This window comes from Oryzias latipes, chromosome 3 (genome assembly GCF_053564925.1).
Source record: "Oryzias latipes strain Hd-rR chromosome 3, Olatipes_Hd-rR_3.1".
Classification (NCBI taxonomy): Eukaryota; Metazoa; Chordata; class Actinopteri; order Beloniformes; family Adrianichthyidae; genus Oryzias; species Oryzias latipes.
The window spans coordinates 409,739-425,086 of record NC_136239.1 but is presented as its reverse complement, the minus strand read 5'-3'; the positions used below and the strand labels follow the sequence as shown (position 1 = coordinate 425,086).

General features: G+C 49.6%; 1 protein-coding gene across 1 annotated transcript in view; it reads left to right on the top strand.

Annotated features, from left to right (window-relative positions):
* Positions 1-13: 13 nt before the first annotated feature.
* The window catches only part of dapk2a (death-associated protein kinase 2a), a 51,440-nt gene continuing 36,105 nt past the window's right edge, over positions 14-15,348 (top strand). Inside the window, exon 1 of the mRNA XM_023951221.2 lies at positions 14-264. Coding sequence (XP_023806989.1) covers positions 203-264 — 62 coding nt within the window. The 5' untranslated portion in view covers positions 14-202. The remainder of the gene's footprint in view (positions 265-15,348) is intronic.

Here is a 15,348-nt window from a genome sequence, read left to right as displayed (position 1 = left end):
CTCTAGCTGCCACAGCTGTAGGCTGGCTCAGATCACACATGGAGTTATTTCTGAAGTGCTGAGACGCCCTGGCTGAGGCTCTCAGTAAACTGCTCAGTCCTTTTCAAGCTTCTGTTGTTTTTTTAAAGGTGCCAAAGCTTTTGTATTTTGTCTGGGTTGAAAAGGTGCTTCAATTCAGTGAAAAGTTGAGAGGATTGGAGACATGGAGTGGTTCAAGCAGCAGAGAGTGGAGGATTTCTACATCATTGGTGAAGAGCTGGGCAGGTAGAGATAAGCATGCTACGTTCATACCCTCTTTAGGACCAAACAAGAATGACTAAAACCAAGACTAACTGTTTCCTACAGTAAATAAAAGGATTGGCCTTGGTGACTCACATGTGAAGTGACATCATACAATTGATGATGTCGATTTCTTTGACTTATTTTAACTTTTTTTAGTGGTGATGGCTTCAATCAGAATTTTTTCTGACATCATACGACATGAGAAGGTTTCCAAACTTTAGCAGAGTAAATGAATGAGAGCATTGTCATGATACAAAAGTCCTGACAATGTTGTGATGGAGGAACCTGTATCCATTGCTCAGAGAGGACTGATGCCAGTGATGCTTCATGACAGTTTATTCCTGAGTTTAAAAGGTTTTTTTCGTGGAACTTTGCTCCGTTATTTCTAAAACAAACTCCTCCACATCTGTGAAAACGATGTTTTAGCTTGTTTTAGGACGTTGATGAAGAAATGTGACCTAAAGGCGTTTCTGTCATTTGTTTCTGTGGTTTAGTCAGGCAGAGTCAGCTGCTTGTCCGCTGAGCTTTTAAAAGACTTCTATATTTAGTGTTGGCTCTTCTGCGCTCAGAGCAGCTGCAGAACAAAGCGTGTTTGATTACAAACCCTAAAACCGAGCGGAACAGAGCAGACCCAACACCTGTAGAACCTAATATTATTCAGATACCCTCTGCTAACTTTAAAAAAAGACCTATAGATGTGCTCTTTACAGAAACCTAGGAGACAAAGTAGGTGTTTAATTACATTTTTAATGGGGACAAAATTAATCAATAAAGTTTCATAATGGGAGAAAAATTCAGGATTTTATCAATAATAGTGGAAAAACTTTTCCAATCAAATTATAAAACCGTTTTAAAGTCAAATGAAAAAAGATTCCACAAAAACACAAACCCCCTGATTATAATGAACGACCCTGGGAGTATTTCAGGCAGGCAGCTCAGCAGTGCGTTTATCTGGTTCCTCCTCCCTGCGGGCGCTTCAGTCTAGTCAACTCACCTGGTCAGCGTCCTGCTTAAGTTCCAGGTGTGCGGTCCAATCCTCTTCTTCCATTTCCATGAGCCCTGCGTTCGTCGCCCCTCCCTCCTCCCCCGCTTCCACCTATGACCTCCGTTGGTGTAGTTGAACTTTTCTATGAAGATCGTGTTTTATTGTATCTGAACGGAGTCTTATGCCAAACTAAAAGAAATATGGAAAGAAATCATTCTCTACTGCATGAGTTGTCTGACTGAAATGATTCTTTAAATCACGGAGACATTATTAAAAAAGAGCCAGCCTTCTGATTTATTCTAAAGAAAATCTCAAATAGGTTAACTGGATGGCATGATTGAATAACACCTAACATTGTGACACAATTAATGTGTTAGATTAAATAGGATGAATAGATTAAGCATCAGAACCATGACTCACTGCACCAGCAGACTCTAGACGAGAATTGGACAGAGTGACCCCTCCCCCACGGTAAACAGGAAGTACCTGCTGGCTTCAAGAAGCCAGAATCCCAAAGACATCTACAGAGACATAAACAGCTGTTACTCCGTCATTCTATTGGTCAGAAGAACCGTTCTCACTCTACTACCTTTTCTTAATGTCTTCTTGCTGATCCTATTTTTTTAGTGCAAGTTATAAACTGACCAATCAGATGTCTCAATAAAGGTTATGGTCTCACATTGTGTGATAATTCAATTCGATTTCAATTCAATTTTATTTGTATAGCCCAAATTAACAACAGTCATCTCGATGGGCTTCGTATCGGTAATTGAAAAAGTAAAACATGAACTCAAAAGGATCATGAATACATAGAATTCAATAAGAAAATACTAAATTGAACTAACAAACTGACTTAGCTAAACTGGACATCCCTGCCCTTAGAGCCCCCTTCACGGAAAGGAAAAACTCCTAAAAAAACGGATTCCGGAAAAAACGAAGAAACCTCAGGGGTGCCCACATGAAGGAGGGATCCTCCCCCAGGACGGACAGGCGATTTACCAGAACTCTGAGAGAAGAATTAACTTATCTAAATCTACAACTACATATATAAAAGTCCAGCAGACGAGCTTCATCCAGATGGAGTAGGGGGGACAGTCAGGGGTGCGAGTCGAGCCGCAGACAGGAACCACAGCCAGGTGTAGGAGCAGGAGCAGAGACGAGGTACTCGGTCAGGAACAGAGCAGAGACGAGCCAGAGATGAGCCAGAGGCAGGATCCACAGCCAGGTGTAGGAGCAGGAGCAAAGGCGAGGTAAACGGTCAGGAACTGGAGCACGGATGAGCCAACTGGAGTCTGGAAGCACTCCCACTCCCCAGGAGGGGAGAGGAAAAGAGGGACAATACATGAATCACTGCACCAAACAGAGGCATGGAGAACTAAATGATAAATTATGATCAAGAATAGAGGAGAGGAAGGGTAGAAGTAAAAAAGGAAAGAGGACAGAACCCCAGTGTACCATAGTTACCCCAGCTTCAACTTCTAGCAGCTTTTAAAACAAATAGTTACTATTAAGTTTAATTTAAACACATTAACATTAAGTTAAATAATCTCTGAATACTAACTAGTCGGACAATAAGCCTGTCCACAGAGGAATGTTTTCAGTCTAACTTTGAATGTAGAAACTGAGTCGGCCTCTCTTCCATGAGCTGGGAGTTTATTCCATAAAACAGGGGCTTGGTGGCTAAACGCTCTACCTCCAACCGTACTTTTACTAATTCTAGGAACCACAAGCAGTCCTGCATTTTGCGAGCGAAGTGTTCTGATTGGATGGTAAGGGACTATGAGGTCCTTAATATAGGACGGGGCCATTCCATGTAAGGCCTTATAGGTTAACAGGAGGATCTTGAACTTGATTCTGGAATCAACTGGGAGCCAGTGGAGCGAAACTAACACAGGAGTGATGTGATCTCTTCTGCTAGTTCCTGCTAACAATCTAGCTGCTGCGTTCTGAACAAGCTGGAGACTTCTTAAGGAACTCTTAGGACACGCTGCTAACAAGGAGTTACAGTAATCCAGCCTCGACGTAGCAAATGCATGGATGAGTTTTTCAGCATCACTCTTAGAAAGTATATTTCTGATCTTAGCAATATTCCACAGGTGAGAAAAGGCAGTTCTACACGCCTGAGATATGTGAGCCTTAAATGATAAATCCTGGTCAAATAAAACCCCAAGGTTTCTAAATGTGGAATTGGAGGCTATACTGTAGTGACGGTCACACACCCATTGGTCTCCTGTCAGATCTGGATTGTGGGATGCACTTTCTTCTGCTGGTTTTGGAGGAGGGACCTGGGCGCCCTAACCACGGCCCTGGAACGTCGGTTCGGTCCGTCAGAGACGCACGAAAGAGAGCAGCTGACCAGCCGCTGCCGTCGTGATGGAGAGAGCCTAGTTGCCCCAGCTGCAGACATTCAGCTACATGTCCGGCGGGGTTACCCCCGATTTTCTTCAGGAGCGCAGGAAGATTTAGATTTAGATTTTTTTTTTTTTTTTTTTTTTTTTAAATTGTCCTGTCCAACAGCTAGGCAGACAGATGAGAGCTGAGGGCCTCTTGTGTTGGACATATTTTACTTTAACAAGAGGGGTTATTAATCTTCAGACAAACCAAAGGTATGTCTGAATAAACCCCTTTTGTAATTGAGGCCAAACTTTATTAATTTCAATCATGTTTGAAAATCTTTGGTGTTGGACCGGACGGAAAAGGAAAGAAGGGAAGAAGAGAGAGGGATGTTAGAGAGGGGGGGGTAGGAGGGTAATAATAGGAGGGGAAGGGGGGTAAGACCATGAAGCAGCATAAAGCAACAGGTTTACTGGTTGTTTATCATTACGGTACGGTTCAAATGTAGTACAAAAAGGGCGGGGCCTATCCACACACACACTCAAATGTTATAAACACACCTGCTAGCTGCAAAAATGTCCACCTGTCGACATGTACACAAAACAGATAGTGTTCACACGCATACTTATGCCTTAAAACCAACTAGTGTAAAATATTTTGAAATAATTCAATCATGCAAACTGTTAGTGCAAAGGTGAGCTAACACCTGTGCTCAGGTGAGTGTTTATGTTCTTCTAAAATGGATGGTGGAACGTGACAAGAAGGAGGGAGAGTGCCCAGCCATCCCCACCCCAAGACCCCCACCGCAGCAGCAGCGGCAGCCGAAATCCCCCCAACGCCACACGGGAACCGGCAAGGAACAACCGCCGCCCGGGCGACCAAGCCCGCCACCCAGGCCAGGGCCAGCAGGACCGCCGCAAGGCCCCCAGAGCCAGAGAGCAGGGAGACACGGAGGGAAAGAGAGTGCCGCCCCAGCCCAACCAGGAGAGCTGCTCCCCCGCCGCGCCGGGAGAACCCAACGCAGGGCCCCACCAGAGAAGGACGCCCACAGCCCCAGACGAGCACCCCACCACCACCCAGGAGTTCCGGGCATCCCCCCGCCCCTACCCCAGGTACGAGCCAGGACCCCCCAAGGGAGACCCGCTCCGCACTCCAGACAGCCATCCGCCCGGCCCACGGTTGGTCCAGGGAGGAGCAAGGCAGGGGCCCGCCACCCCCGCCCAGGAGGGGGAACCCCGGGGAAAAAAGAGGGCCCACAAGGGGTGTTATAAATATGGCCCGACCAGGCTCGGCCATGTTGGAAGTTTGGCGGGGCCCAGCGCTCAGGGGCAAGGACCAGGACCCACCCGCCAGGGACACGAACACCCCCGGCTCAGGTGTAATATGAACCCCCCCACCATGCGGAGAGAGCACCGCCGGGCCCAGGGAGCCAGCACCCAAGGGACACGGCTGCCATCGCCAAGGGGCCCGCACCCCCCACCAGGGAAGGGGTAGGGGACAGATGGACCCAGGTCCCACCTTCCTTGCAAAATGTGTGTGCGTGTATGTGTGTTTGAAAGGGTGTGTGTGTGCATGTGTGTGTGTTTATGTTGGAATGTATATATTGAAGGGGGAGGGGTGTGTGTACTAAGGGGGGTGCAGTTAAAATTGGCGAGTAGGGCACTAAGGGGACATCTCCTGATTACTCACAGTGATGTCCCCTCACCCTCCCCACCAAGGGGCCCTAAATGTCTAAGGTGCGGTTAAAATTGGCGGGTAGGGTACCAGGCGGACATCTGCTGCTTGCTGGCAGTGATGTCCAAGCACCCCCCCTACCAAGGACCCTACATGTCTAAGGTGCAAATAAAACCGAAAGAGGGGGGGCCCACTCCATACGGCAACCATAGGAGGGGGGCCACTCCCAAGTAGCCCCCCCCCAAGGCGCATTGCAGGCTAGACCCCCCACCCCTTCACCCTAATATGAGGTTATATGAGGAAGGGGGTAAGTTGGGGACAGCTGGTAGACTGTCCCCCGGTGGTCAAACAGCTGTCCCCCAGCCCCCCCCCAGCAAATGGGGCCAGGGCCACCCAGCCCAGGGGCCCCACCCCCGGAGGTGCCGACACCCCAGGCCCAGCACCACCCACCCCACACAGAGAGAGAGGAGCCAGAAAGCGTCGCCCCCCCCCCCGGAGCAAGCCCAGGCCCCCACCCCCAAACGCCGGCCCTAGAAGAGCTCTGGTCAGGCCTCGACGGGACCGAGGCAGCCAACCGGCCGGGGAAACCGCCGATGGCCTCAGCGGAGACCCCGACCCGTCAACCCCCCCTGCCCCGTACCAATAATGCCCCCCCCCCTCCCCCAGAATGCCCCCCCACAGGACAGGGCCGACAAGACCCCCCCCCACCCCACCCCAGACCCCGCAGCCGAAGCGGATGACACCCAGAGCGACCGGGGGCCCCAAGAGGGTTGTCTCGTCCCGCCCCAGAGCCAGGGAAGGGCCGATCCCAGCCCCAGGTGTAGATGGACAGCCCATCCGGCGCCGCTGGGCCCCCCCCGAGCAGGGCCCCCCGCCAACCCCCCCCAGCACAGGCAAAGGGACCACCCCCCCAAGCCAAGCCAGGCCACCACCCCACCCCCCCACCACGCACCCCCACACCCAAGCCCAGAGGACCACGCAGCGCCCCAGCCCGCCCCACCCAGGCACCGGACCCGACCCCCCGACCAACGGAGCCCCCCACCGCCCCCGCCAGGCACCGGAAGCCCCGACCCCCACCCCAAACCACGGCAGAAGGGCAAGGAGCAGCGACGACCAAGCCCCCCACCCCCTAAGTCATGGAGTCAACCACAGGTGACCAGAGAGACCGAATTCTTTCAAAGTTACTTGAACCTTGGGCTGACATTTTTTCCAAGCTGATATGATCAAGCAGCAGATTTCTGTGTTGACTTACATTTATATTTTTCTTGCTTTTCCAATTTATTTAAATAGTTTTTTTAGCAATGCAAAGAGTTATGAAAATGATAGAGCCTAATCCTCCTTCTACATCGATGGCACTCATGTCACCAAGCACACAAAGTGACGGTGAGGCAGTGATTGAAACCTTAAGCCAGACTGATAAATCGGCACATACCTGCTGCCAGAGAGCCTGGACAGGCGTGCAGAACCACAGTGCGTGCATGTAGCTGTCGGGTAGATTATTATCACAGTGCTCGCAAATGTCTGAGTTACTGAGACCCATCTTGAACATCCTCTGTCCAGTGTAGTAAATTCTGTGAAGAGTTTTGAGATGGATTAGCTGCAGATTTGGACTTTTTGTCAGTTTAAAGGTGTTTAGACAAAGTTCTGACCAAAAGCTTTCATCTGTGCTGATGCTCAAATCCGCATCCCATTTTGTTGTCAGAAGTGAAATATTATTATCTAAATTACATAAAAGTTTGTATATTTTGGAGAGAGTTTTATTCATTGAGAAATTGATCAGAGTGGTAACTACATCTGGTAGCTTCAAATCGTTGTCTCTGTATTTAAACTTTTTAGTAATAATTGATTTAAGTTGCTGATATTCCAAGAAGTTATTTATTCCATGTTTGTCTTGAAGTTCCTGGGGAGTTATGAATCTTCTATCAATAATTATGTGCTGTAGTTGTTTTATGCCCCCTGCTTGCCAAGCTGGGAAGTGGATAATTTTTTTGTTTATGAGGATGTCTGGGTTGTTCCAGATGGGTGTCATTTTGCACGGTTGAATTGATGATTTTGATATTTTGAGAAATTCCCACCAGGCTGTTAAAGTGGCATTTATATTAATACTTTTGAAACAATCCTGTTTTTTAACTGTTTGGCTAATAAATGGAAGATCTGATAGGTTGATCTTTCCACATAACGCCTGTTCCAAGTCTAACCATGAGTTGGTTTCTGGATTATTTTTTAACCATTTTAAGATGTATTGTAATCTATTTGCAAGAAAGTAATTGTGGAAGTTAGGTAATTCTAATCCTCCACAGCTTTTTGCAGATTTTAGGGTTTTTAGACTAATTCTTGCAGGTTTGTTGTTCCATAAAAAGCTTGATATGGATGAGTCTAATGTTTTGAACCATTTTACTGGCGGATGTGTAGGAATCATTGAGAAGAGATAATTAACTTTGGGTACGATTTTCATTTTTACTGTGGCTACCTTGCCCATAAGGGACAGAGGCAGGTTGGTCCAGCGTGTTAGATCGTCCTGTATGTTTTTCAGTAATGGGGTGTAGTTTAGCTGCACCAGTTCTGATAGTTTGGGGGAAAAATTGATACCTAGATATTTGATATTTCCTGATTTAACTGGTATTGTGAGTCTTTGCTCCGCATTATTGTTCAGTGGTAATAAAACAGACTTATTCCAATTAATGGAATAGTCTGATATAGAGGAGAATTCATTAATGATTGTTGCCGTTTCATTTACAGAATGTAAATTACTTAAAAACAGTAATATGTCATCTGCATAGAGACTAATTTTATGATGGCTGTGTTTGGTTTAGATTTAGATTTAGATTTACTCCATGCAGTCCTGCAAGGACTCACACCCGAACGGCTCCGCCAACACGTCCGCCTGGCCACGCCCCAGACGCTGAAACAAGCAATCCAGGAAGGAGAACGAGTAGAGGCCATCCTCTCCACTTCACGTGTGGTGCCCAGCACTCAGCCTTGCGTGAGAATGGTCAACTATGAGGAGGAAGAGGCAGAGGACATCTTCAGCATCCAGTCATCGACGCCACGGCCGTCTCAGCACCATGCATTGGCCTCCCGACGTCAGCAGCGTTCCTCTGATTGTTGTTACCCGTGTGGGGAGCCCGGGCACATCGCACGCAACTGCCCTGCGCCAGCACCAAAGACCAGAGCGGCTTCGCCGGGAAACGACAACGGGATGACCAGGTGAAGGGGCTGCCATCCCACCCACCAACGCCCCTTCAAGGCCGATGCACTCTGGTTGGACGTTTGGGGTATACCAGAGGACTTTATCTGAGTTGCCAGCTGGAAGATCAACGGTGTCAAGCGTTAGTGGACACCGGGTCCACCATCTCTCTTGTGCGGCGGGGGGTTCTGCCAGGCACCGCTGGGTCCCTTCTGGAATCATGGACCCCCACCGGCACCCAGCTAATGACTGTGACTGGATAAAAAGCGGGGCTGGTGGCGAGAAAGCTGCTGCGGATCCAGGCCGGAGGACAGGACATTTTGCACGAGTTCTGGCTGGCCAACATTACGGAGCCCTGCATAATTAGCCTCGATCTCATGTCCCGCTGGAAGGCTTGTGTTGATGCTGCCCGGGCAACCATCACCATCGGAGGCGAGACTCTGATGCTCCAACGCGGAAGAAGGAAGAGCGGCGATTCCAGAACGACTCCTGCCGCCAGCAGCGCCGCACCAAGCACTTTCAGGGCTCCGGCGAGTGCAGCTTCCACCAGCAACACATCTCCAGAGACAATGAAAGCAGTGCAGGGTCTGTTGCAACGTAGCAGCAAAGACTTAGACCCCCAGCAGATCCGACACCTTTCGGATCTCCTTACAGATTTCATGGACATTTTTGCTGCCAAAGATGAAGACTGCACGCAGACGGGGCTGGTTCAGCACCACATAGACACCAGTTCGGCCCCGCCCATCCGGCTACGCCCACACAGGCTTGCGCTCGCCAAGCGCCAGGCTGCGGAGGACATGATCCGTCAGATGGCTGCAGCTGGAGTAATCGAGCCGTCCAGTAGCCCGTGGGCGGCACCGGCTGTCTTGGTAAAAAAGAAAAAGGGAGACTGGCGGTTCTGTGTGGATTATCGGCGCCTGAACAGTGTCACCAAGAAGGACTCCTACCCCCTCCCTCGGATCGACGATGCTCTGGACTGGATCACTGGATCCAGTTGTTTCTGCTCCCTCGATCTGAGGAGCGGGTACTGGCAGGTGGAGCTAGCCCCCGATGCTAAGCCGAAGACTGCCTTCACCATCTGACAAGGTTTCGGGTGATGCTGTTCGGGCTCTGCAACGCACCAGCCACGTTCGAGCGGCTGATGGAAAGGGTCCTGGCTGGCGTGCCCCGGAACCGCTGCATCGTCTACCTGGATGACCTGCTGGTGCATGCAGACAGGTTCGAGGCGGCTGTGAATAATCTGCGGGAGGTGTTTGCTGCGATCAGATGAGCCGGACTAAGACTTAACCCAGCCAAGTGCAGCCTCCTAACCAAAGAGACTGAGTTCCTGGGACATGTGGTCAGCGAGAAGGGCGTTGCCACCAACCCAGCCAAGGTGGCAGCTGTGAAGGACTGGCCCGACCCCACCAACGTCGGTGAGTTGCGGAGCTTCATGGAATTAGCCTCTTATTACCGGCGTTTCATCCGAGGCTTCGCCACTATTGCCAGCCCTCTTCACCAGCTAACTAACAAGGGACAGCAGTTCAGGTGGACTGATTCCTGCACTGCCGCCTTTTACCAGCTCCGAGGGGCGCTGACAGCAGCACCGGTCCTGGCGTTTCCAGACCCCCGTCGCACCTTTATTGTTGACACGGACGCCAGCAATACAGGGGTCGGAGCAGTCCTGTCGCAGCAGGGGGAAGAAGGAGAGCGGGTGGTGGGCTATTTTAGCCGTGCCCTGAGTCGTGTCGAGAGGAACTACTGCGTGACGCGGCAGGAGCTGCTGGCTGTGGTTCAGGCGGTGCAACGCTTCCGGCCGTATCTGCAGGGCTGCCACTTCACCCCCTCCGGACTGACAATGCCTCCCTGACCTGGCTTCTAAACTTCAAACATCCAGAAGGACAGGTGGCTCGGTGGCTGGAGACTTTGCAAAGCTACGACTTCGACATCCAGCATCGGGCTGGGCGTTGCCATGGCAACGCCGACACGCTCTCCAGGCGGCCGTGCCTGACAGCAGAATGCCATTATTGTCACCGCCAGGAGGAGCGGGACGGCGATGTCCAGAGTGTGGCTGCTGCAATGACCAAAGATGTTCCGGAGCTGTCCCCAGAGCAGCTGAGGCAGTAGCAAGAGGCCGACGTGGTGCTGGCTCAATTGAGGAGCTGGCTGCAAGCGGGGCAACGGCCAGAGTGGAATAAGGTCGCAGCGCAGAGTCCGGAGCTGAAGTCCAACTATTCCCAGTGGACTAATGTCGAGCTCCACAACGAGGTGTTGTACCGGTGGTGGCAGGCTCCGGATCGGGGAGAGGACATCCTCCAGCTGTTGGTGCCCCGAGCGACCCGCTCCCAGGTCCTTCAACTGGTTCACGGTTCCACCGGAGCAGGTCACTTTGGGAACGCCAAGACCCTGCGCCGTCTCCGGGGGCGGTTTTACTGGCCAGGCTGCCGCAGAGATGTGGATGGTCCTTTCCGTGTTTCTGTTTTTAGGACCTAGTATAATGACCTCAGTTTTTTCTGGGTTCAAGAGGAGGTCATTAATTGTCATCCAGGTCTTGATGTCTCTGATGCAGGTGTTCAGTTTCTCTATCTGGTCATTCTGGTCAGGTTTCATGGATAAATACATCTGCGTATCGTCAGCATAACAATGAAAATTAATGCTGTGTTTCCTGATGTTTCCTAGGGGTAGCATATAAAGCGTAAACAGGAGGGGTCCCAAGACTGAGCCCTGTGGGACTTCATAGTTGACTCGAGTGCACTGAGAGGAATGTCCATTTACATTAACGAACTGATACCTATGGGACAGATAGGATTTAAACCACTGGAGAGCAGATCCTCTGATCCCTATGTCCTGCTCTAATCTATGGAGTAAAATACCGTGGTCGATAGTGTCAAAGGCTGCACTGAGGTCCAACAGGACCAGAGTAGAAAGTAGTCCCTTTTCTGAGGCCAATAACAAGTCATTAGAGACTCTAACTAGTGCAGTTTCCGTGCTGTGGTGGGGTCTAAACCCCGACTGAAAGTCTTCAAAGTGGCTGTTGTCCTGTAGGTGGCAGTAAAGCTGCTTTTTTTTTTTTTTTTTTTTTTTTTTTTTTAACTTGTCCTGTCCAACAGCTAGGCAAACAGATGAGAGCTGAGGGCCTCTTGTGTTGGACATATTTTATTTTAACAAGAGGGGTTATTCATCTTCAGACAAACCAAAGGTATGTCTGAATAAACCCCTTTTGTAATTGAGGCCAAAATTTATTAATTTCAATCATGTTTGAAAATCTTTGGTGTTGGACCGGACGGAAAAGGAAAGAGGGGAAGAAGAGAGAGGGACGTTAGAGAGAGGGGGGGGTAGGAGGGTGATAATAGGAGGGGAAGGGGGGTAAGACCATGAAGCAGCATAGAGCAGACAGGTTTACTGGTTGTTTATCGTTACGGTACGGTTCAAATGTAGTACAAAAAGGGCGGGGCCTGTTCACACACACTCAAATATTATCAACACACCTGCTAGCCGCAAAAATGTCCACATGTCAACATGCACACAAAACAGATAGTGTTCACGAACGCATACCTATGCCTTTAAACCAACTAGTGTGAAATCTTTCATTCATTCAATCATGCAAACTATTAGTGCAAAGGTGAGCTAACACCTGTGCTCAGGTGAGTGTTTATGTTCTTCTAAAATGGATGGTGGAATGTGAAAAGAAGGAGGAGGAGCGCCCAGCCACCCCCACACCCATACCCCCGCCGCAGCAGCAGCGGCAGCCGGAATTCCCCCAACGCCACACGGGAACAGGCAGGGAACAACCGCCCCCTGGGCGACCAAGACCGCCACCCAGGTCAGGGCCAGCCGGACCGCCGCGAGGCCCCCAGAGCCAGAGAGCAGGGAGGCGCAGAGGGAAAGAGAGCGCCGCCCCAGCCCAGCCAGGAAAGCAGCCCCCCGCCGCGCCGGAAGAGCCCAACGCAGGGCCCCACCGGAGAGGGACGCCCACAGCCCCAGACGAGCACCCCACCACCACCCAGGAGTTCCGGGCATCCCCCCGCCCCGACCCCAGGTACGAGCCAGGACCCCCCAAGGGAGACCCGCTCCGCACTCCAGGCAGCCACCCACCCGGCCCACGGTTGGTCCAGGCAGGAGCAAGGCAGGGGCCCGCCGCCCCCGCCCAGGAGGGGGGAACCCCGGGGAAAAAAGGGCGGCCCACAAGGGATGTTATAAATATGGCCCGACCAGGCTCGGCCATGTTGGAAGTTTGGCGGGGCCCAGCGCCCAGGGGCAAGGACCAGGACCCACCCCCCAGGGACACGAACACCCCCGGCTCAGGTGTAATATGAACCCCCCCACCGTGCGGAGAGAGCACCGCCGGGCCCAGGGAGCCGGCACCCAAGGGACACGGCCGCCATCGCCAAGGGGCCCGCACCCCCCACCAGGGAAGGGGTAGGGGACAGATGGACCCAGGTCCCACCTTCCTTGTAAAATGTGTGTGCGTGTATGGGTGTTTGAGAGGGTGTTTGTGTGCATGTGTGTGTGTTTATGTTTGAATGTATATATTGAAGGGGGAGGGGTGTGTGTACTAAGGGGGGTGCAGTTAAAATTGGCGAGTAGGGCACTAAGGGGACATCTCCTGATTACTCACAGTGATGTCCCCTCACCCTCCACACCAAGGGGCCCTAAATGTCTAAGGTGCGGTTAAAATTGGCGGGTAGGGTGCCAGGAGGACATCTGCTGCTTGCTTGCAGTGATGTCACCACCCCACCCCCCCACCACGCACCCCCACACCCAAGCCCAGAGGACCACGCAGCGCCCCAGCCCGCCCCACCCAGGCACCGGACCCGACCCCCCGACCAACGGAGCCCCCCACCGCCCCCGCCAGGCACCGGAAGCCCCGACCCCCACCCCAAACCACGGCAGAAGGGCAAGGAGCAGCGACGACCAAGCCCCCCACCCCCTAAGTCATGGAGTCAACCACAGGAGACCAGAGAGACTGAATTCTTTCAAAGTTACTTGAGCTTTGGGCTGACATTTTTTCCAAGCTGATATGATCAAACAGCAGATTTCTGTGTTGACTTATGTTTATATTTTTCTTGTTTTTCCAATTTATTAAAATAGTTTTTTTGGCAATACAAAGAGTTGAAAATGATAGATGCTAATCCTTCTTCTATATCGATGGCACTCATGTCACCAAGCACACAAAGTGACGGTGAGGCAGTGATTGAAACCTTAAGCCAGACTGATAAATCGGCACATACCTGCTGCCAGAGAGCCTGGACAGGAGTGCAGAACCACAGTGCGTGCATGTAGCTGTCGGGTAGATTATTATCACAGTGCTCGCAAATGTCTGAGTTACTGAGACCCATCTTGAACATCCTCTGTCCAGTGTAGTAAATTCTGTGAAGAGTTTTGAGATGGATTAGCTGCAGATTTGGACTTTTTGTCAGTTTAAAGGTGTTTAGACAAAGTTCTGACCAGAAGCTTTCATCTGTGCTGATGCTCAAATCTGCATCCCATTTTTTTGTTGGAAGGGCAATATTGTTATCTAAATTACATAAAAGTTTGTATATTTTGGAGAGAGTTCTATTCATTGAAAAATTAATCAGAGTGGTAACTACATCTGGTAGCTTTAAATCGTCGTCTTTAATTTTATACTTTTTAGTAATACTTGATTTAAGTTGCTGATATTCCAAGAAGTTATTTATTCCATGTTTGTCTTGAAGTTCCTGGGGAGTTATGAATCTTCTATCAATAATTACGTGCTCTAGTTGTTTTATGCCCCCTGCTTGCCAAGCTGGGAAGTGAATCATTTTTTTGTTAATAAGGATGTCCGGGTTGTTCCAGATGGGTGTCATTTTGCACGGTTGAATTGATGATTTTGATATTTTGAGAAATTCCCACCAGGCTGTTAAGGTGGCATTTATATTAATGCTTTTGAAACAATCCTGTTTTTTAACTGTTTGGCTAATAAATGGTAGCTGTGACAGGTTGATCTTTCCACATAACGCCTGTTCCAAGTCTAACCATGAGTTGGTTTCTGGATTATTTTTTAACCATTTTAAGATGTATTGTAATCTATTTGCAAGAAAGTATTTGTGGAAGTTAGGTAATTCTAATCCTCCACAGTTTTTTGCAGATTTTAAAGTTTTTAGACTAATTCTTGCAGGTTTGTTGTTCCATAGAAAGCTTGATATGGATGAGTCTAATGTTTTGAACCATTTTAATGGCGGTTGTGTGGGAATCATTGAGAAGAGATAATTAACCTTGGGTAAGATTTTCATTTTAACCGTGGCTACCTTGCCCATAAGGGACAAAGGCAGGTTGGTCCAGCGTGTTAGATCGTCCTGTATGCTTTTCAGTAATGGGGTGTGGTTTAGCTGCACCAGTTCTGATAGTTTGGGGGAAAAGTAGATACCCAGATATTTGATATTTCCTGTTTTAACTGGAATTGTGAGTCTTTGTTCCATATTCCTGTTGAGTGGTAATAAAACAGACTTATTCCAATTAATGGAATAGTCTGATATGGAGGAGAATTCATTTATGATCATTGCTGTTTCATTTACAGAATGTAAATTCCTTAAAAACAGTAATATGTCATCCGCATAAAGACTAATTTTATGATGGCTGTGTTTGGTTTTTATTCCTATAATGCTCTCATTCTGTCTTATTGCTGCAGCTAAAGGCTCAATGAATATAGCAAAAAGAGAAGGAGAGAGTGGGCAGCCCTGTCTGGTTCCTCTTCCAAGAAAAAACCTGTTTGAGGTCTGTTTATTAGTTCTAACTGATGCATTGGGGTTGTGATATAATATTTTGATCCAATTGATGAATGCTTCTCCAAAACCAAACTTCTGGAGGGCAGCAATAAGGAACTTCCAATTAACTCTGTCAAAGGCTTTTTCAGCATCCAGCGATAGTACCGTCATTTCCTGGTTTT